We start from the raw sequence: 23,589 nt of genomic DNA on the forward strand, positions 1-23,589 counted from the left end.
ACAGACCGCCTCAGTCAAGCCTGCTGCTTGACGGAGCAGGCTTGACGGACCGGAACGGTCCCCTCGACAGACTCAAAATCTGAAGAGTCTCTATCCGCTCGGCTTGCTCCCTGTCCCCGGTCCAGTTTCTCAGCGGTGGCGGCTCGATCCCAGCTGCTGCAGAAGAAGGGAGGGCCTGGGCAGGGAACCCTCTGTAGTGGGTGAGGGAGTTGGCGTCAGCGCTCGCGGTCCCCAGGCTGACGGAATACACTCGGTCTTCCTGGCACAGCGGGTGGCCCCAGAACACCTCCTCCAGAGCCAGCTCAGCCTGGTAGGCGGACCAGGCTGAGAGGAACCCCCCGAGTCCGTTGCTGTTAGGGAAGCAATCAGGATCCGGGAGGCCTTCACGTCCTACTTGCAGAGGGAACCGTCCCATGGCAGGACAACGTGTAGCGCACCAGCACACCCAAACGGCTCTTTAAAGAGACACCCACACGTTACTAGTGAGCACACTTCCTGCAATTACACATCTTGCTCAATTCACATGATACAATTAGACGACGATTTACTCCTTCAAAGTAAAAGTATTTAAGTCATTCTACAAAAGCTAATATTAAGCATTACTCATTGTGTTTTGCACCTCCCACTCCCAGCCAGAGGGGTCGCTCTCATGCAGACCCTGTCCAAATCCCAAATAAATTGTTGACATTTCTAAACACATGCCGGAGACTCCATCATTAAATGTATTCGTTTTCGCGGTTATTCAGCTTCTTCTTCTCCCCTGGAAAAATGCAACCGCATTGCATTGTGGTATACGGGAGTAACATGTAGGGAACATCGTATGTACCCTATTTTAAGTCCAATATATAGTGCCCTATATAGTGGACCACTGAGAATTCGAACACCCTACAAAATGGCGTGCACCCTATTTAGTGCACTACATCCATGATAGGGAACGATTTCGAACACAGCTTTTACCTCAAAGTGTTACCGTGAAAAGTAGCTTCAACTCCTGGGTCGGTTGCTAACGAGAGCTGACATCACACCTTGGTGGGCTCGTCCAATAAGATCATTGGAACTCTTTAAGCTCGGCCAATCGTGTCGCTGATACGGCTACCCTCTGTCTCTCCCCTCAACAACTGTGCACAGAGAGAGAGAGAGAGAGAGAGAGAGAGAGAGAGAGAGAGAGAGAGAGAGAGAGAGAATAACCGACACAGAGACACTGAGGCTGAGGGGTCCCCCCATACCCAGAACCCAGGGAGGGGGTCCTCCTGGGTGAGCCGATTGTCCCCCCGCAGAAAACCTGCGCCACTAAACTTGCGCCCTGAGAGGCGTGTCGGCGAAGAGCAGAGGCGTGTTCCATCGCAAATTATCCATGGTGCTATCTTACAGATCGATAAAGCAGTTGCACAACTGACCAAGAAATACCGATTCTAAGTGCACTGGCGGATAGCGCAGTTGGTGTCGCTATTTTGACGTTCCACGGCAGAACGGAACTGCAACATGTTTTCCATAGGGGCTGCATGAATGAATACTGTAGTAGGCTATGCCATGCGTGGAAATAATAATAACAATGATAAACTCGAGCAAAGCAGGCTATATCCCAGCCTTCCAAAACAAAATCACATTTTAGGGTAAATGATAACGTTTGTTAAATTATTTGGGAAAGAACAGCTGACACAGCGGTGATAAGTTGCGCAGAGTAAAGACTCTGCGTTCTGTATTCCTCCCTCGTAGTAGTAATTCTAAGTGGAAATCAAAGCAACTTGCCAGGTTGTATCAGAGGGTTGAATAGAAGGTTTATTGGAGGATGTAATACAGCACAGGTACAGACTTAGGTGGGATAGTCTCAGTGTAGGAGGTGAGGAGCAGTCTCCAGACGTGCTCCTTGGCTGTCCATCCCTCTTCTCACCAAACCAAAGGGTTAGGGCCAGTATTATAGGAAAGAAAGCGTGAATAACAAAATAACAGTCTCCCTTGATAAGGTATATGGCCCTGGTTATGTCCCAGACAACAGGGTTGGTTCGTCCTTGTTGGGACATCACAAATGACAGAATGTTGGAAATAACACCTCGTACAGTAGGAGAGGCACTGGCCTGTTCCTAGACTAAGAGATGTGAACACAGAGAGACACTAAAATACACCAACATTCTACATTCCTCCCTCTTGATCATATTAAACATAGTTAAAAGATCACCCTTTAAAATGAGAATTCAGTTTATCTACTGGTAAACAATTAACAATTATATAAATCAACAAAATGAAGCATAAAAGGCAATAGCAAACATAAAAAAGAATTCTCATCCTCCACAAGTAAACGAGATGTAGGCTAATTAAAAATAAACACTCATTAGGTTACTCATGATTAAACCAAAACAGATTTAAATTGTAAAATAAAGGAAATGGAGTGTCCAGACAGCGCCCTCTGCTGGGCAGTGAAGCTCCACCTTCCTCTGACAGCTCTCACTGTCCCCAGCAGTAAAGTGGTTCTGTTAGTCTGAACAACACTAAAGGGCCCAGAGGAAGGCTTAGCCTTAGAAACGGGGGGGAAGTTTGGGGCCCCAGACCTTACGACGGGGGGGGGGGCTCTCTAACACAGCTACCCTGAGGGGGGGCAACAAGATCGGGGCAGTCCCCGGGGGGGCGGTCATCCGGTGAAACACACAGGGAGATAACTTGATGACCACATAGAGCATGATAACAGAAAGGACCAATGGCAGTGCCATCTGGACTATCTGAGACAACAGAGACCCACCCAGCCCGCTGAGCCATCCCACACATGTACATCAGTCTGTACCCCCCCTCCGATCCTGATCAGGCCAGAGCAGCTCCTCTACAACCCAGCAGAGCTCACCTGAGGCCTCTCTATGCCCTCACACATGAGTCAAGGGCTTTGCCCGTTGAGTCTGAACAGGAGAGCAGTGAGTGAGACCGATTGGTAATTGGGCGTGGCGGACATGAGTCAAGGGCTCACGGACGGGGAGAGAGAGAGAGAGAGAGAGAGAGAGAGAGAGAGAGAGAGAGAGAGAGAGAGAGAGAGAGAGAGAGGGAGAAGGAGAGAGAGAGAGAGAGAGACAGAGAGAGACACAGAGAGAGAGAGAGACAGAGAGAGACACAGAGAGAGAGAGAGAGAGACAGAGAGAGACACAGAGAGAGAGAGAGACAGAGAGAGAGAGAGAGAGAGAGAGCGGGGGGGAGTGAGGGGGAGAGAGAGAGAGAGAGAGAGAGAGAGAGAGAGAGAGAGAGACAGAGAGAGGGAGAGGGAGAGGGAGAGAGAGAGAGAGAGAGACAGAGACAGAGAGAGGGAGAGGGAGAGAGAGAGAGAGACAGAGAGAGGGAGAGGGAGAGGGAGAGGGAGAGAGAGAGAGAGAGAGGGAGAGAGAGAGAGAGAGAGAGAGAGAGGGAGAGGGAGAGAGAGAGAGAGAGAGAGAGAGGGAGGGAGAGGGAGAGGGAGAGGGAGCAGCCCCGCTCAGCACCTTCTTGTGTGTGTGTGTCTACAACCGACACAGAGACACTGACCCCCCTACCCTGAGCCCCGGGAGGAGGTCCTCCTGGGTGAAGGAGGACCAGAAGGTGTGGAGGTGTGTCAGTGTGTCTGAGGACCCTCCTCCACCTGGGGACACTCTGTAGAAGGACAGAGAGCCAGCAGGCCGGTCCAGATACACTCCTACTCTGGTGGAGCCAGCGGCGCGGAGAGGGAGGTCTGTTCTACTACCGTTGTACCAGGCAATGTAACCACCATCAGAACAATAAAGACCCCAGGACTTGTTGTTCCCTCCAAGCCCGCTGTCAACACCCCGTCCTCTCCTTGTGATTCTTCTGTATGTCACTCCTATACCAACCCATCCTTCCCTCTCTACCTCCCAGTAACAGCGGCCAGTCAGAGCCTCTCTGCCCAACACCTGGTCCCAGTAGTCAAATCTGTCTGGGTGATCCGGATACGACTGGTCCTCTTCAACCACCGTCACCTTCCTGTTGTCCTCAGACAGAGAGAGTCGTCTGTAGGCCGTGTTGGGGTCCAGTGTGAGGTCACAGGCATCTGAGGGAGAACCAGACATGATGAGCTGCTGAACCGCTCTTCATCCTCATCATCATCATCATCACTAGTACTGTTCTCCTGCGCTCTGTGTACATATACATAGATATGAACACATACATACATATGAGGAGCTCTTTTCCAAAACGCTATAAATCCATTTGTATAGTTTTTAGGATAATTACATTTTTTACCTTGACCCACATATTTTGTTAATATTCAATTTAACCTGTTAAAATGGTTTGTTGACTCAGTTTGAACATGTTGTACAATGATTTTTAAATCAAACCACAACATTGTTGATTATAAATTCAAATATATATATTTTTTTTCAAAACGCTATAAATCCATCAATTTGAAAAAGGAAGCTGTAAATCAATTGATGGTTCATGTATTTTTATTTTAAAAACAAGAGAAAATACAACATACGATATCATCATCTCACACTATAAATTAATATAAATAAATAAATAACCGCCAAATAAAATAAATAGTAACAAACTAAATAGTAAAATAAATACAATTTCACGTTTATTGTCCACCACATATAATAAAAACACACACATACTACCACTAATTAATAAAAATACAACAATGTAAAAAATAAATTCATATCATTTAGTAACGCATTTAGGCTAATAGTCATTCAGTGCCGAACCTGTAAAAAGTAATGATAGTATTGATAATAAATTGATTAAATTAATTTGAGTCTGTGAGAGGACACAGAGAGAGAGAGAGTGAGAGACAGAGAGATTCATCACTTGCGCATGAATCACTCTGCATCTTCATCACTCTGGCCTGCATTGTCAGTCACCTGATACAGTGCATCGTCATAAAAAGCCCTCACCACATCAGACACACCCATTGCTCCTAATAGTGCCAGCACATCGCACTTCTTTGCGCCTTTCACAGAGGTCTGCTTTGGAAGTAACGCAGGTTTCAGGTCAGCCCATCGCTTGCCCCGCTTTAATACGCTATGGAAACAAGGCTCCCCATTGTAAGCCATCTTTAAACCAACCTTGTTGGTACTCAAATCAAGTATGCGTGCTTCGCTGATTTTAAAGCTCCTATTTGACTTAACACACACTTTTGTGGCTGACCTGTAATCAAACGCCTTCCAGTCTGTGCCATAAACGTGAACGTTGCCGAATTGCTGCAGGATGGCATGGTATTCCTGTGGTAGCAGAATTGTATCAATTTTCCTGATCTTCTGCTCAATTCTGCCAAAGACTCGGTCTGCTGGGAGATAGCTGTGACCCCTTACTGGAAAAGTGTACTCTATGCCAAGGTTGGGAAAAGACTGGCGAAGTTCCATGAGCATGGACACCATGTTCATGTTTTTGTTTTGCCCGTAACATGAGTCACTGAACAGCCGAAGTCCCCTTGACCTGCTGACTTTGTGCCGAAGTCGAACCTTGAGGCAGTCACTCAGCGCGGATGCAATCATGTTACTGTCCTTTCTACCCTCATTTTCCTGCCACACGTAGAGATGGACATCATCTTTTGTCTGGTGACTCTTCTCTCCGTGGTGCACAACCACACCAAACAGATACAGGTACATCTGCCGTGAGTAATAGGCCTGTCCTATTGAGGTTTTTGGAAGGACCATGTTTTGCATCATATCGAAACAGAGGGTCACATGATCTTCAGCAACCCTGCCTAACAGGTCATAAAACACACGAGCTCTGCGACGATGCAAGATGAATGATGCAGATTCCATCTTCTTCTCAGTCTCGGTTAGGTTTGGATCTTTCATCCTGATCTTAAACTTGGAACAATCAGAGCATGCATCTGTAGCTGGGTGACCGAAGCCAAGATTGAAATCCTTTGAGAACACTGAATAATAGAGGGAGTAGCTGGTCTGAGCATGGTTCTGAGCCTCAAAGAGCTTATGCATCTTGTGCACATTCTGGTCACTGGGGAGATACTTGCGGCCTGGTGCTCCTCTCCGCCCATAATGGCTGGCCCTGCAGGTGAAAGACTGGATGTGCTCAACAATGAGTTGCCTTCTCCTGCTGTGCTCCTCACTGTGCCGTGCACCACCTCTTCTCTCTGGGCGAGCCTCAGCAGTCTCGGCATAATATTGAGCCACCCGGGACACACGGTCTTTGCTGATGCCTGTGAAAGTAATTATTTAGATTGTTAATACAATGATTGGAGCCAGTGGCGGTTTTAGGTACGGGCGAACCAGGCAGCCGCACGGGGCGGCATATGTGTGGGGGGCGCCAAGTAACATGGGGGGCTCCACGAGCAGTAAAAAATAAATTGCGCTGCGTAGCGGTTATCAATGAAGTACTACATAACATTGTGTTGGGAATAGGTATTTTGGCGCCCCCTCTGGCTGCAGGCGCACACCTGCTCGTTGAGAAGGTGCCGTGCGCAGACGGAATGACCCCCCCCCCCCCCCAGGGGAGCAACACGCGCACCTAACTCTAGCCCGGGAGAGGAGCGACATGCGCGCCTCCTTTCCATGTCAGTAGGCCTCCTTTCCATGTCACGTATTTACAGCAAAATATAATTTTGTCTAAGGCAGAAACCTACAAAACGGTATTAAACTAGACATTTCTAAAAAACGAAATTGTACTCACCAAGCACTTTAATGAAGCTTGCCTTGCAAACGGGCACCTTCTCCGGGTGACTGCCGCACAAGAGACTGTATTTAACCGATATTTTCCGGTCTTTTCGCTTGTTTACGTCCTTGATTTTCGTACGCCGCCTGTTCACTTTCATTATGTCCAGGAGATCAAGTATGGCCCTGTCCTGGTCAACCTTGTTTGGTTTGTTATAAAACTTGTTAAAGTTCATCATCAGGTCGTCCGGTGACAGCTTCTCGGCCTGACAGGTCGCAGTAGCCGTGTGTTGACATCCAACAGTAGGCGTTAACCCGCAACCTGAGTGACGAACCTTCTTTTCTAGTTGTTTTTTGTGGTTTTCTTTGTCCAGTCTGCGTTTTCTACCCCCGGGTGTAGGTCTCACTGGCTCATCCTGGCCATCAAACGTGTTATCATAGTTTGAACTCATTTTGAAGACTGAGACGGAATGAAACCGCCACTGAAGTCCGTTCACGATACACACACACACACACACACACACACACTCTACCCCGGGAAAGGAGCAACACGCGCATCTAACTCCCGGGAAAGGAGCAACACGCGCATCTAACTCCCGGGAAAAGAGCGACACACACACACACACACAGACACAGACACAGACACAGACACACACACACACACACACACACACACACACACACACACACACACACACACACACACACACACACACACACACACACATTATAGTTTGAACTCATTTTGAAGACTGATCCGTGTTCGATTGCCTAGAACGCTAACCGAATTCAGATTGGTCGAGAGGATATATCGCATTTAGGCAAAAAATAGGTTTGGCGCTTGTCGTGGTTTGGAAAAAAACGGCATCTTGTGATACATTTTAAACAAGTAAATATAGCGATTTTGCATTCAACGTTGATGGAGCAGTGAATAGGTTCAGTACACAACAAAATGGCATGACAAACTCATTTTTTTTAAATTTGGCGTTTATCGCGTTTTGGAAAAGAGCTCCTCATATACATATGTACACTGTGGCATTCCCCCGGTGCCACGCCCCCTGTTCGGGAGAGTCGAGGCCGGGATATACCGCCGGTGGCCAACAGCCGGCGACAAACCCCGACTTCCCGAGAGCCGCAATCGGGGAAACGAGGAGCACCTGGGCAGGAGGCACCCAGGTGTTAAAAGGAGGCCACCAAACGACAGGTCGGGAGAAGTCGAGTGGAAGAGAGGACGACGCAGAGGACCGAGAGCGGAGAGTGAGCCGCACGGCGGACACAGGAACGACGACTCGAGCAACCCCCCCCGACTTCAATGTACAGCGTACACTTGTGTGAATCTAACCAACCGCGTGTAATAAACCGCCGTTTGAGGCTTTGGACCCTCACACCCTGCCTGATCCTTACTTGGAGCCCTCCCACCAAACCGAGTTACCACATATGGTGGAGGATGCGGGCAACTCGGTCCACGTGCGGCCCCCGGTAAGGACCCCTCCCCGCGTACTGGCAGTGGCTCTTCGTTTTTGATTTTTTTTTGTTTTTTTTTTTCTTCCGGTGCGGTTCCTCCGTTCGCGGAGGTGAATGCCCGCGGACGTAGATGCAGAACCCCGGGACAGCCGCCGGACCAGCCGGCCCGAGAGAATCGGACCCCAGCCTGGCCCTGCTGACGGAGGCGGTGCTCCGCCTGACCCAGCAGGCCATCCGTGACCCGCCGACCACCGCCCCGACGAGTCGGCTCACAAAGCTAGGACCCGACGACGATGTCGAGGCCTTCCTCGAAACATTTGAGCAGGTGGCAACCCGGGAGGGGTGGCCAGAGGCCCAGTGGGCCTATATAGTGGCCCCGTTCCTAACCGGACCCGCCCAGCAGGCGAGTCAGGACCTCAACCCCGGGGACGCGGGCCGGTATGGCCGCGCTCAAGGCGGCCGTGTTGGCCTACTATGGACACAGCCTTGCGGCGAAGGCCCTCAATTTCCACGAGGCGGCGTTCGACGTCCGAGGACCCGTGCGGACCCAGGTGGCCCACCAATGTCGGCTAGCCCGGAGGTGGCTGGTAGAGGGAGCGGGACCCAGCCCCGTGGATCGGGTCGTGGTGGACAACACCGTGCGACAGCTGCCCCCCGACGCCCGGAGGGTGCTGGCCCACCACCACCCTGAGACCGTGGACGACCTCGTGCGCCAGCTGGAAAACTGGCAGGTGGCCCAGCGGCTGGCGGCGGCCCCGAGACCCACCCCCCGGGCCACCCGGAGAGAGGCCCCAACACCGCCGCCGAGGACCCGGCCGACCACCCCGCCCCGAGAACGAGGGGAGCCCGAGACCCGGCGCTGCTACCACTGCGGACAACGGGGACACCTGGTCCGCGACTGTCCCGACCGACAGGACGTCCCCATGCCCTCCGCGTGCACCGCCCCGAGAGACCGCCCCACCTGTATGCTGGCGACCTGCTGGACACAGAGCCTCAAGGACTCCCCCACCGTCCCCATCAGGGTGATGCACCAGGACACCCATGCCCTGGTGGACACGGGGAGTGCAGTGACCCTGGTGAGGGCCGACCTAGCCGGGGGCAGGCCGGGGACCCCGATGCAGGTCTCCTGCGTACACGGCGACACCCGGACGTACGAAACCTGCCACGTGGTAGTACGCACACCACAGGGGGTTTTCGTCGCCCGGGCTGGGATAGTACCGACCCTCCCGGTGCCGTTCCTGATAGGCCGGACTGCCCCATCTTCACCCGCTTCTGGAGCCCCAGGAGGGGGAACCAGGGGGGACGAGAGCTGCACCGCCCGGCCGGCCGAAGCGGACGCCCGGCCCGGCGAGGGGCAAGGCGCCCGCCGACGCGAGAGTCCGGGTCGGAATCCGGACCCGCCCCGACGACCGCCGCCGACCACGGACCAGCCCTGGGAGCGACCCGCCGACCCGACCGCCGCGCAGACCGAGAACCGACGACGAGCCGGGTCCGGAGGAGAGGGACCGTCGGCGCCGGGGAGCCCGCCCCGATCTACCGGGGACCAGGCGCGACCGGGACCGGGAGACGGAGCGGGGCCCAGCACCGACACCGTTACCGCCTCCGAGAGGGGGAACACCCCCGAGGAGCCCGAGAGCTCCCCCCTAACTGAGCTATCGGACTTCGCCCAGGCGGGGGGGGAGAACTCGGCCCGACCGGGACAGTTCGCTACGGCCCAGCATCGGGACGATGCCTTGCGGCACGCGTGGGGGCATGTGGTCGCCCACGACGGACAGGTGAGGGACTCAGTGAGCCACCTGACCCACCCCCACTTCTGCACTCAGCGGGGGTTGCTGTACAGGGTCGACGTGCGCGAGGGGGAGGTAGTACAGCAACTGGTGGTACCGCCGCGACCGTACGTGTCGAAGGTTTTGTTCATGGCCCACACCCATTTGCTCGGCGCACATCTGGGCATGGACAAAACGCGAGAGCGGGTGGTGGCGCGGTTCTATTGGCCCGGGGTACGCAGAGATGTAGCGCGTTACTGCCAGGAGTGTCCCGACTGCCAGCGCGTAGCCCCGCGGGCAGTAGAGCGGAGTCCGCTCATACCGATGCCCATTATTGAGACTCCCTTCGAGAGAATAGCGCTGGACATCGTAGGACCCCTCCCCAGGACGAGCCGGGGACACCGATATCTCCTGGTCATATTAGATTATGCGACCCGATACCCCGAGGCCCTCCCACTGCGTGCGGCGACTAGCAAGGCGGTAGCTCGAGAGCTAGTACTACTCTTTAGCCGGTGGGGCTCCCAAAGGAGATCCTCACCGACCAAGGCTCATGTTTCATGTCCCGCGTAGTCAAGGAGCTACTAAAACTGTTACAGGTCTCCCAGCTCCGGACCTCGGTATACCACCCGCAGACGGACGGGCTAGTCGAGCGGTTTAACCAGACCATCAAACGGATGCTCAAGAAGAGCATCGAGGCGGACGGGAAGAACTGGGACCAGTTGCTCCCCCACGTCCTCTTCGCCATTCGTGAGGTGCCCCAGGCTTCCACGGGGTTCTCCCCCCTTTGAACTCCTTTATGGGAGGAGACCCCGTGGAATACTGGACCTGGCGAAGGAGGCGTGGAGAGTCATCCCTCTCCACACAGGACCACCATCGAGCATGTGGAGCTCGTCAGGGACCGAATGGCCAAGGTCTGGCCCATAGTCCGAGACCACCTCGCCCGTGCTCAGCAGGCCCAGGCGCGCGTGTATAACAGGGGGGCGCGCGTGCGGAACTTCCAACCCGGCGACCGGTCTTAGTGCTGGTTCCCACCAGCGAGTGCAAGTTTCTCGCGAAATGGCAGGGCCCGTATGAGGTAGTAGAGGCCGTGGGGCCCGTTAACTACAGGGTGAGGCAACCCGGGAGACGTAAGCCCACCCAGGTTTATCACGTGAATCTGTTAAAGCAGTGGCGGGTGAGGACGACCCTCCCCTACGGGGCCCCATGGCCTTAATGGCTCGGCCCGCGATCCCTGACGTCCCGATGGGGGCCGACCTCAGCCCCGCACAGAGGCAAGAACTAGAGGAGCTGGTGCTGCAGAATCGGGACGTGTTTTCGGACGTGCCGGGGCGAACCTCGGTGATCTCCCATGAGATCCGGACCGCTCCGGGGGTGACGGTTCGGATCCCGCCCTACCGGGTGCCCGAGTCCCGGCGCAACGCCATCCGCGCCGAGGTGGAGCGGATGCTAAAGCTGGGGGTAATTGAGGAATCCCGGAGCGCCTGGGCTAGCCCCATCGTGCTGGTGCCCAAACCGGACGGGACCCACCGTTCTGTAATGACTTCCGCCGGTTGAATGAAGTGTCTGACTTTGACTCCTACCCCATGCCTAGAGTGGACGAGCTGATCGAGCGGCTGGGACCGGCCCGGTACCTGTCCACGCTGGATCTAACCAAGGGGTACTGGCAGGTCCCCCTGGCCCCGTCGTCCCGGGAAAAGACGGCCTTCGCGACGCCGGGGGGCCTGTTTCAGTACACCGTCCTGCCCTTTGGTGTCCACGGGGCCCCCGCTACGTTCCAGCGGATGATGGACCAGGTCCTAAGGCCGCACAGCAGTTACGCTGCGGCATATATAGATGATATAATCATCCACAGCGCCAGTTGGGACGAGCACGTCAAGCACGTGCGGGCCGTGCTCACGGCCTACGAGCGGCCGGGCTTACCGCCAACCCTGCAAAGTGCAGGTTGGGGCGGGAGGAGACGGCCTATTTGGGGTACCGGGTGGGGAGGGGGAATGTGCGACCCCAGGAGGACAAAGTGGCGGCTATCCGGGAGTGGCCGCAACCCCAGACCAAGAAGCAGGTGAGATCGTTCCTGGGGCTGGTGGGGTATTATCAACGTTTTATCCCGGGGTATGCCACCCTAGCCTGCCCCCTGAACGATCTCACCCGGAAGGCCCTCCCGGATAGGGTCCACTGGACTGAGGCAGCGACGAGGGCCTTCGAGGACCTGCGGGGAGCCCTGTGTAAGGAGCCGCTGCTGGTAACCCCTGATTTTAACCTCCCTTTCACCCTACAAACAGATGCGTCCGAGGTGGGTCTAGGTGGGGTCCTGTCCCAGGTCCGGAACGGAGAGGAGCATCCGGTGACCTATCTCAGCCGGAAGCTCCTCCCCCACGAGCGGAACTATAGCACGGTGGAAAAGGAGGCGCTGGCCATTAAGTGGGCCGTCACCAAACTGACATATTACCTCCTAGGACACCAGTTCGTCCTGGTGACGGACCACGCCCCCCTGAAATGGATGGCCACCGCCAAGGACACAAATGCTCGGATCACGAGGTGGTTCCTGTCCCTCCAGCCCTTCTCCTTTACCGTGGAGCATAGGCCGGGACGGGAACACACCAACGCCGACGCTCTTTCCCGCCGAGATGCGTGCGGGGGCTGGGCCCCGCGCACGGAGGGGCCTAGGCAAAGGGGGGGAGTGTGTGCATTCCCCCGGTGCCACGCCCCCTGTTCGGGAGAGTCGAGGCCGGGATATACCGCCGGTGGCCAACAGCCGGCGACAAACCCCGACCTTCCCGAGAGCCGCAATCGGGGAAACGAGGAGCACCTGGGCAGGAGGCACCCAGGTGTTAAAAGGAGGCCACCAAACGACAGGTCGGGAGAAGTCGAGTGGAAGAGAGGACGACGCAGAGGACCGAGAGCGGAGAGTGAGCCGCACGGCGGACACAGGAACGACGACTCGAGCAACCCCCCCCGACTTCAATGTACAGCGTACACTTGTGTGAATCTAAACCAACCGCGTGTAATAAACCGCCGTTTGAGGCTTTGGACCCTCACACCCTGCCTGATCCTTACTTGGAGCCCTCCCACCAAACCGAGTTACCACAACACATTCATAGATACACACACCTCAACAATGACGTTATGAATACATCAACAACAATGTTATGAATACATCAACAACAAACATCTCTCCATGGATCCAGGCTGCTCTTCTTCTTTTTATTCCCTTTCTTTTTGTGATCGCTCTCTCTTCTTCTTCAGCCCCCTCCCCATCAGCCCCCCCCCCCTCAGCCCCTCCCCATCAGCCCCCCCCCCACCCCTCAGCCCCCTCCCCATCAGCCCCCTCCCCCTCACCAACCCCCCTCATCCCCCTCCCTCTCATCCCCCCCTCAGCCCCGTCACCCCCCCTTCCCCTTCCCCTCACTGCCCGGTCACAACCCTCCCCCCCCCCCCCTCAGCTCCTTCACCCCCTCCCCCCTCCCCCTCACCCCTCTCTCAGCCCTTCCCCTCCCCCTCACCGCCCCCTAACCCGGTCACCCCCCCTCCCCCTCAGCCCCTTCACCCCCCCACCCCCACCCCCACACTCCTCCCCCCTCAGCACGGTCCCCCCCCCCCCCCCCCCCCCTCACCCCTAGTCCTCCCCCTCAGGCCCCTTCACCCCCCCCACCCCACACTCCTCCCCCTCAGCCCGGTCCCCCCCCCCCACCCCCTCCCCCTCACCCCTAGTCCTCCCCCTCAGCCCGGTCACCCCCCACCCCCCTCACCCCTAGTCCTCCCCCTCAGCCCCCCCTAAGCCTCGTCACCCCCCCTCAATGTAACAATGTAATACCTGCTGGGTTTTATACAAGCAGGTTTAACTGTGATGGTCGACAGTATTAATATACGTAAGATACATGATGTCAGCCATCATCTTCATTCCCAGTAGGATGTGACCTCACTTCCTGCTGTTTGGATGGACTTTCCATCTCAATAGTGTGTGTGTCATGGGATGAATCAAACAGACACTCACATCTCTGTGGAGATGGTTTCAGCCTCCACACTCCACCGTGCTCCACACTGGGGGGGAAACAAAGTGAAAGCAGCATGTTGAAACATTCACCTTCATCATCTGCCGTCTCATAACTTTCTACACAACATGAGTGACAGCTGCCTCTTCAAACCACTTCATTTAGCAGCAGCATCAATCCTTGTAGGAGACTTTGTCCCTGAGTGGTGAGCTGTCCTCTCCATACCTGAGAGTGTCCAGTCTCCAGCGTGGATCCTCCAGTCCAGCAGAGAGCAGCGCAGCTCCAGAGTCTCCTGGGTGATTGTAGCTCAGGTCCAGCTCTCTCAGATGGGAGGGGTTGGAGCTCAGAGCTGAGGCCAGGGAAGCACAGCCTTCCTGTGTGACCAGGCAGCCAGACAAGCTACACACACACACACACACACACACACACACACACATACACACACACACACACACACACACACACACACACACACACACACACACAGACACACACACACACACACACAATTATACTTATTCTGGTTGAGAGCAGTTCATGCTAAAGTAACCACATTTTTAAAGTGTATTCATTCCATTTGGAGGACAAGGAGAGAAGAGGACAAGGAGAAGAGGAAGTGGGGAGATGACATCATCACAGACATCAGAACTTCCCTCTCTTGGATGTGAAAAAGGATCTTAAACAAATGCTCCTCTCTCAATAGCTACAACTCAATGAGATATTGTTCGGTTAGAGTAAGGAGCGTACCCGATGTGTTTGGTACGCTGAGACCGTTTCCTCACAGGTTCTAACATTGTGTAGAACCAGGGAGAGTTTTGTCAGCAGGCAAAAGAGCAACAGAAATACATCGGACATGAGCAGCACCACACCAAACTAATGTGAAGTTAATAAAGTCCATCTTTAATGTTGAATATGATTCACTTTACCACGGCCAGTGAAGCTCTATGGTGAGGTGTACATTATATTCAGATCACAGCACGGCTTAAGCCTCATCCCCATGTCTGCACTAATGACAACTCCTCAGCTCACATCAGCTGACCAGAGTTACATAACGTATAACAAGCATAACATACTAGTTAACAGGTAAACTCCTTACCCTCACATCAGCTGACCAGAGTTACGTAACATATAACAAACATAACATACTAGTAGTTAACAGGTCAACCCCTAACCCTCACATCAGCTGACCTGAGTTACTTAACATGTAACAAACATAACATACTAGTAGTTAACAGGTCGACCCCTAACCCTCACATCAGCTGGCCAGAGCTACATAACATATAACATACATAAAATACTAGTAGTTAACAGGTCAACCCCGAACCCTCACATCAGCGGGCCTACATGTTATACATAACATATACAACATGCATACCGTTTTATGAGTTATTTTTCGATAACGGTCCAACTATTCGTGGACCATCCCTTACATATTAAACAACCCCAGGACACAGTTTAAAGAGGCTGAAAACGGACCTGAGAGTTTCCAGTGTACAGTGGGGACTCCCCAGTCCAGCAGAGAGCAGCTTTACTCCTGAATCCTGCAGATCATTGGTACTCAGGTCCAGCTCTCTCAGACTAGAGGAGTTGGAGCTGAGAACTGAGGCCAGAGCTTCACAGCATCTCTCTGACAGATGACAGCCCTTCAGCCTTCACACACAATAATGTTCTGCATTGTATTGTAATACATGTTATCAGTTCATCTAAAGCGATGTTTTGTATATAATTAGAAGTTTTATTCCATTATTATGTATATTGTGTTGTGAGGGGAATAAACATCAAAGCAATAAGGAAAACACTTTGCTAGCACGAGAACAAAAATGTATGGCCAAACTGAACGCGTTACGCTCGTAGGATTAGGCCTAACCTGCTGCTTCATCATTGTGTGTCACAAAAATGGTTCAACACGCCTAACGCGCCTACGGAGCTAGATGAGCCCGCCCAAAACTTAATTTCCCCCGCTCCTTTTCTTTTGCTCCACAAACATGGCTGAGATCACCACCATCGCTGCGCTGTACTTGGTGTGGGAGTTCGAGGAGAGCAGGAAACCCAAACGCCGTCGTGTTTGGGTGCATGACATCCTCCGTAGGCGCTCACAGCTGGGTGAGTTTCACCACCTCCTCCAGGAACTCCGCCTGGATGACGGCCGGTTCCAGACGTATTTTCAGTTGACTGGGGCTGTGTTTGATGACCTGCTGACCCGGGTTGGTGCCAGGATCTACCGCCAGGACCCCAAGTACAGGCGCTCCATATGAGCTGCGGAGCGCCTGTCCTCCAAATCTGAGGATCTCATTCTGTCCCTATCCCAGGCAGTAGTCCCCCGAGTATTTAAATCATCCATAATCATACCTGTTCCAAAAAAGCCTAATTCATCCACGCTGAATGACTTAAGGCCGGTGGCGCTAACTTCAGCCCCCATGAAGTGCCTAGAAAAGCTGGTTCTTACCCACATAAACTACACAGTATCGGACACTGTCGATCCATCCCAGTTTGCCTATCGCCCCAACCGATCAGTGGATGACGCGGTGGCCATAGCCCTACATCACACTTTGCAACACCTGGACAACAGCAGAACATATGTCAGAATGCTTTTCCTGGACTATAGCTCTGCCTTCAACACCATCCGCCCGGGCAAGCTGATTGGTAAACTGACGGACCTCGGTGTCCCGACTCCCACCTGTAACTGGATCCTAGATTTCCTGATTGAAAGACCACAGGTGGTGAGAGTGGGGAGGCGGGTGTCTGCTGAGCTCATAGTCAGTACAGGTTCACCACAGGGCTGCTGCCTCAGTCCCAAACTCTTCACCCTGTACACGCATGATTGTGCCTCTACACACGATAACACCATTGTCATCAAATACGCTGATGACACCACCATCCTGGGCCTCATCAAGGGGGGTGACGAGTCAGGCTACAGGAGTGTGATAGAGGATATTCTCATCTATGGAGAGGAGAATGACCTCATCCTCAACGTAGCCAAAACAAGAGAGGTGATAGCAGACTTCAGGAGGAGTCCTGCCCCCCTACAGCCCCTTACCATCCAAGGGACTGAGGTGGAGAGGGTGGACAACCACCGATTCCTGGGACTGCAGGTGATGTCTGACCTGAGCTGGTCTCTTAACACTGCTGCCACAGTGAAAAAAGCCCAGCAGCGGCTGTATTTCATCAGACTGCTCAGGAAATCGGGACTAAACCAGCGTCCTCTCACCCTGGCCTACAGTGGACTTGTAGAGAGCATTCTCACTTCAGGTATCACTGTCTGGTACGGGAATACCACACAGGCAGAGAGGAGGGCACTCCAAAGGGTCATAAAGTCTGCTGAAAGGATTACTGGATAACACTTCCCTCCATGGACTTTATTTACAGTCAGCGCTGTCGGAAAAGGGCAGTGAGAATCATTAGAGACTCCCTCCACCCAGCTCACCCTCTACTCATTAACAAACACTGCAAATACAGACTCAGACACAGTATAGCGGACAGTGTCATCACACACACAACAAGATTCTTCAATAGCTTCTTCCCTGCAACAGTGCGACTGCATTAACAGAAAACATCTGAAAAATACAATGTGCAATATTGTATTTTACTTATTATTATTTTATTTATAATAATTTGAATATATTTATTTATTTGAATATATATATACTCACCACCCTACCCCCACTTCCTACCTGCAATAACGCTGCTATATGTGGTTATACAGTATGGTTGCACTGCTGAATTCAATTTAATTTAATATGTATATATATTTTTAAATTTTTAAATTTTAAATTGTGGTGCTCTCTGCAATGCAATGCACAACATGCAATTTATCCTTATCTCAATTTTTAAAAACTCTTTATACTTTTTTTTATTATTACTATTTATTGTGCTGCGCCCTCTCTCTCTCTCTCTCTCTCTCTCTCTCTCTCTCTCTCTCTCTCTCTCTCTCTCTCTCTCTCTCTCTCTCTCTCTCTCTCTCTCTCTCTCTCTCTCTCTCTCTCGATCTCTCTCTTAATTGTATTAATACTGTACTTGACTTGGGAAGCCCTGCACAAGAATTCCAATGTGTTTGAACTGTCTGGTTTATGCACAAATGGCGAATAAAAACCTTTGAACTTTGAACTTTGAACTCCGCCTCTCTGCCAATGACGTCGAGTCAAGCTCAATGCTGATTGGCTATCGCGGATAAGTGTCACGCGTAGGAGCGTAAAAAGTTAAATTTTTTGAACTTTTTGGCTCGTGGGTGTGTTGGGCGCGTTATTTAGGTGCATAAAACGTGCTGCTTTAGCGCGTTTAACGCATCTACACGTCTAAACAAATGGTTCCCTATGCAAAGATGTGGATTTACTAAAGCCTCTAACGCGCGTAACGCGTTCAGTGTGGCCGTACCTTTAGACAGCATTTGTGCGCTTGGGGGTGTCAGTTGCGTGCTGCTTTATTTCATATGCACACTTTTATGGATGTTCATCTGTTAAATGTCTTCTGATATTGAACCTTGTGGTATAACTGTTTGACCATTGGGTAAAACTGACCTGAGAGTTTCCAGTGTACAATGTGGACTCCCCAGTCCAGCAGAGAGCAGCTTCACTCCTGAGTCCTGCAGATCATTGGTACTCAGGTCCAGCTCTCTCAGACTAGAGGAGTTGGAGCTGAGAACTGAGGCCAGAGCTTCACAGCATCTCTCTGACAGATGGCAGCCATACAGCCTTCACACAGAATAAAGAGAACAGGTTAGGAACTGTGATTAAAATAACTTAAATCTTCAACTTATTACATAATGAAGGAATGTTATTAGTTTAACAAACATAATAAATAATAAGATGCAAAAATGTTAAATAGTTGTTTAGTTGAGATTGAAAATGTTGTGTTATGTTCTATTGTTGTGAATATTCTCTTATGTGTACTGTAATACATTACACGTTAATAGGACACCTACAGAGATGTTTTGTATGTTATTATAATTAGTATGTTTATTCTGTTATGAGTAGAAAAGTAATAAATGTTGTTATGAACATACAAAGATCTTTTTCATATAGTTTTAACCTTATATTCCAGTTGTAATTATATTGTGTAGTGTGTATTGTAATACATGTTATTAGTTAACCTACAGAGATGTTTTGGAGGCTTTGACCACTGGCAGCAGCCTCAGAAGACCCTCCTCTGAAGCTTTGTATTTCTTCAGGTCAAACACGTCCAGCCCCTCTTCTGATGTCAGTAAGATGAAGACCAGAGCTGACCACTGAGCAGGAGAGACACGTGTTTCGAAGAGACTTCCTGTTGTCAGGGTCTGTTGGATCTCCTCCACTAGAGAACAGTCGTTCAGCTCATTCAGACAGTGGAACAGGTTGATGCTTCTCTCTGGAGAGAGATCTCCACCAATCTTGTGCTTGATGTAAGACACTGTTACCTTTTTGGTTTGCGAGCCCCATCCTGTCTGTCCCAGCAGACCTCGCAGGACATTCTGATTGGTCTCCAGAGAGAGGCCCAGGAGGAAGCGGAGGAACAAGTCCAGGTGTCCGTTCTCACTCTGTAAGGCCTTGTCCACAGCATTCTGGTAGAGGAGGAGTTTATCTTTTTTGTAGGTTGAGAGCAGATTGACACCAGTATCGATGAAGGACAGAAAGACGTAAAGGGCAGCCAGAAACTCCTGGATGCTCAGATGGACAAAGCAGAACACCTTGTCCTGGTACAGCCCACACTCCTCTTTAAAGATCTGGGTGAACACTCCTGAGTACACTGAGGCTGCTCTGATATCGATGTCACACTCTACAAGGTCTGCCTCGTAGAAAATCAGGTTGCCTTTCTCCAGCTGGTTAAAAGACAGTTTTCCCAGAGAAACAATGATCTCCCTGTTCTCTGAACTCCAGTCTGGATCTGTTTCAGCCCTCCCATGGTACTTCCTGTCCCCCTGTATAGACTGAACCCTCAGGAAGTGGCTGTACATCTGAGTCACGGTCTTAGGCATCTCTTCGATCTGGGATTTTTTGAAGATGTCCTCCAGAACAGAAGCAGTGATCCAACAGAAGACTGGGATGTGACACATGATGTGGATGCTTCGTGATTTCTTGACGTGGGAGATGATTGTTCTGGCCAGCGTCTCCTCGCTGAATCTCTTCCTGAAGTAATCCTCCTTCTGTTGGTCGGTGAACCCCCTCACCTCTGTCACCATGTCAACACACTCAGCAGGGATCTGATTGGCTGCCGCAGGGCGTGTGGTTATCCAAATGCGAGCGGTGGGAATCAGGTTACCCCTGATGAGGTTGGTCAGCAGCACGTCCACCGAGGTGGACTTTGTGACATCCGTCCAGATCGGGTTGTTCTTGAAGTCCAGAGGAAGTCGACACTCATCCAGACCATCCAAGATGAAGACAACTTGGAACCGGTCAAACCTGCAGATTCCTGCTTCTTTGGTCTCAATAAAGAGGTGATGAAGAAGTTCCACCAAGCTAAACTCTTTCCCTTTCAGTAAATTCAGCTCTCTGAAAGTGAGGAGAAATGTGAAGTGTATGTCCTGGTTGGTTTTGCCCTCAGCCCAGTCCAGAGTGAACTTGTGTGTTAAGACGGTTTTACCAATGCCGGCCACTCCAGTTGTCATCATTGTTCTTATTGGTTGATCGTGTCCAGGTAAGGGTTTAAAGATGTCCTCACATCTGATTGGTGTTCCTTCTTTGGCTGGTTTCCTGGAAGCTGTTTCAATCAATCTGACCTCATGTTCCTTGTTGACCTCTCCACTGCCTCCCTCTGTGATGAAGATCTCTGTGTAGAAGTCGTTCAGATCTGTTGGCTGTCCTGCTTTAGCAATTCCCTCAAACACACACCTGAACTTCTTCTTCAAATGAGACTTGATTTTATGTTGGCAATCGACAGCAGCAGATCCTAAATGAGAAAACAACAGATGACATCAGTTAGTGGATGGTGATCAGTGGAACCAGTTCAATATTTCCTGTTAAATGACCAACTTCATGATATGTAGTCGCTTCATTACTTGTGGTCGGAAAAGCTGGTTGTGAAGGACTGCAGGTTACAGATTCAAAGTGTTAAGGACTAGGGCTCTGCGATCAGATGATTCAAAATGTTGAGGACAATTATTTCCACAGCAATCTGATTGGTCTAATGATAGTAATAATGATAGTGAATCAGTGTAAAGTGATTTGCGTTGCTGATACAACAAGACAGGGTTTCATCACTTCCACTGAGTTGTTCTGCTGTTGGTCTGCAGTAGGGCTGTCAAAATTGCTCAAAAATGACATTTGAATGTTCGTTTGGAAAAAAATCACGAATTCGAACTATTCGAATATCTGGTTCAGTCATTACGTAGCTATGTTCTGTGTTTGAGCTGCAGTGGTTTGTTGAAACTTCCCGCGCACATGCACGTACAGTAGTAGCCTATCAGATTACGCTGTAGGCCTACAGTAGCCTATCAGATTACTTTGTACAGTATGTGTTCTATGTTTGCCGTCTCGTTGAGAGTGCTGGTGGGCGGCGGCTTCCTGCTGGGCATTTCCTTACTTTAAAATGAGGGACATCGCGAACAGACAGAGGCTCATTCACAAAGCAGTTAGGCGCTTGTACCGTGGGAGTGTTTTTTCACATTCGAATATTATGAGGGACATCGCGAACAGACAGAGGCTCCCTCACAAAGCAGATAGGCGCTTGTGTAACCGAGCGTTGGCACTTAGATATTTATATGACAAGAATGACACAAGCGTGGAAGGGAAAATAGTCTCGTTTACTTAGTACATATCAGAAGTCACCCAGTCACAGCGTGAGAGCTGGAATACCTATATCCAAGTACGGAAACCCCGAGGGGTTAAAATACATTCGCTTTTCACAATACTAGTCTGTTACACTTGTACCGCGGGAGTGTTTTTTCACATTCGAATATTATGAGGGACATCGCGAACAGACAGAGGCTCATTCACAAAGCAGATAGAGGCGCTTGTACCGCGGGAGTGTTTTTTCACATTCTAATATTAATTTTCACGTTCGAATTCGCGTTTTTGGATACATTTCGAACGAATATTCGAACTTCGAATATTCGTTGACAGCCCTAGTCTGCAGTATAATGTTTAATGTTAATGTGGCTTCATAACTTGTGGTCAGAGAGCTGGTCGTGACAAAGACTGCATGTTACAGATTCAAAATGTTCAGGACTTTTTGTTTTTACCCAGCGATATGATTGGTCTAATGATAATAATAATGATAGTGAATTGGTGTAAAATGACATGCTGATATAACAAGATGTCGTTGCATCTCTTCCACAGAGTTATTCTGCTGTTGATCTGCAGTTTATGTTTAATATTATTATTAATAATAATAATAATAATAATGATAATAATAATAATAATAATAATTACATTGAATACAATTTTATTTCAAGGCACCTTTCATGACACCCAAGGTCGCCTTACAATTCATCAAACAATCTAGGGTCAAAAACAGCAAGCGCTGCATCGCCAACAGCATGCCCAAAACAAGACGTGTAGTTGGACGAGAATGCGGGTGATGTGGTCGGGTGATTTGGTTCTGGTAATGATGATGTTTAACATTCTTCATTCATTACCCTACATATCCGGATCAAACCATTTAACCTGATACCCCACAACAACCCTACATACTGGATCAAACCATTTAACCCCAAAGAGGAAAGAGTGTCTCAACATTGAAGTTTGAAATGTATGAATCTCACATTATGTCAATTAGTCTGAACAGAACAAATATCATCTCCTACTGCTCTTCAAAATGTGTACTTATTCTGTCTTTTCAAGATAAGAGTCTCTTACCGCCCCGCAGTGTGTCGGCCAGTCCCTTCTGGTTCATCTCCATCAGGCAGAGCTTTGTGATGTCCACCACTCCCTCTATGGCGCGCCTCCTCTGCTCCTCCTTCTTACCATCCACCTCCTCCTCCTCCACTCTCTGACCCTCTGAGCATTGTGGGTAATCTGAGAAGAGAACCCTCCAGAGCTTCTTCAGCTCCTTGTCTAGAAAAGCGTGTGCGTTCTCCTCAGCCCTCTGGAACAGAACAAACATCAAGGAGAACTTTACTCTGAACTCACTGAGGACATCAGACGCATCTTTCCTGGATTCACGTCCCGCTGGACAAGAGATGCTTTCTAATGTTCATGGAGAGCTGAAGTCAAACGTCTTGGTGGACATTTACACACCTTGATCAGCTCTGTTTGATGCTGCTGTAGAGACTGAGCACTGGTAACCTTTGACCTCTTCTGGTGTCTGTGGGGAACACAAACACACTAGAGATGCGCGGATGGGCTATTATTTCATCCGCAACCGCATCACAAAACGCTTGATCCGCCCGCCATCCATCCGCAACAATTTTTTTGACCAATTTTCAAAACCGCACCCGCCCGCCATCCGCCTGTTGTTTTTAGGTATATGCGCTGCTGACGCGAGGCTAGAAAGTTCTTGCCTGTTCTTGAAAGGAGACTGATCCAATGCCGCAAAGATATTTAAAGGATAAAGTCCCTAGTATGAAAGCCTACTGGCTATGTTGTAGCCTATCCCCAGAATATTATCAGTGAAGTGACGTCCGTCTCAGATCGATGCACAGGGAGAAACTTTAAAATAGCCAAGCACATCGGCAAACCTGACCTTACCATAGGCTAGTAGGCCTACACTTTTTTATCATTGTAATAAAACGCAATTTTGGTGCCTTTTAAGGAAACGCCGACTCAAGCCTATTAATTCTGAAATTTCACCGCATTGAAGGCTATATAGGCTACTGTAACAAGCCCAACACTTGCCTGCTTGCCTTGCAAATCAAAGTTTTCCGACTATTTTTCTTAC

The 23,589-nt window shown here is 50.7% G+C and overlaps 1 protein-coding gene across 1 annotated transcript; it reads right to left on the minus strand.

Moving 5' to 3' along the window:
• Window positions 1–10: 10 nt before the first annotated feature.
• Window positions 11–23,036, minus strand: LOC130378644 (NACHT, LRR and PYD domains-containing protein 12-like; the record flags this gene model as incomplete). Its single annotated transcript, XM_056585354.1, has 9 exons — window positions 11–324; window positions 395–455; window positions 3,540–4,018; window positions 13,806–13,852; window positions 14,029–14,202; window positions 18,318–18,491; window positions 18,894–20,661; window positions 22,569–22,797; window positions 22,950–23,036. Coding segments are annotated over 9 exons (3,333 nt in total), but the record flags the coding sequence as incomplete, so codon positions are not given.
• Between the last annotated feature and the right edge of the window lie 553 nt (window positions 23,037–23,589).

Source organism: Gadus chalcogrammus, unplaced genomic scaffold, assembly GCF_026213295.1.
Source record: "Gadus chalcogrammus isolate NIFS_2021 unplaced genomic scaffold, NIFS_Gcha_1.0 GACHA093, whole genome shotgun sequence".
Classification (NCBI taxonomy): domain Eukaryota; kingdom Metazoa; phylum Chordata; class Actinopteri; order Gadiformes; family Gadidae; genus Gadus; species Gadus chalcogrammus.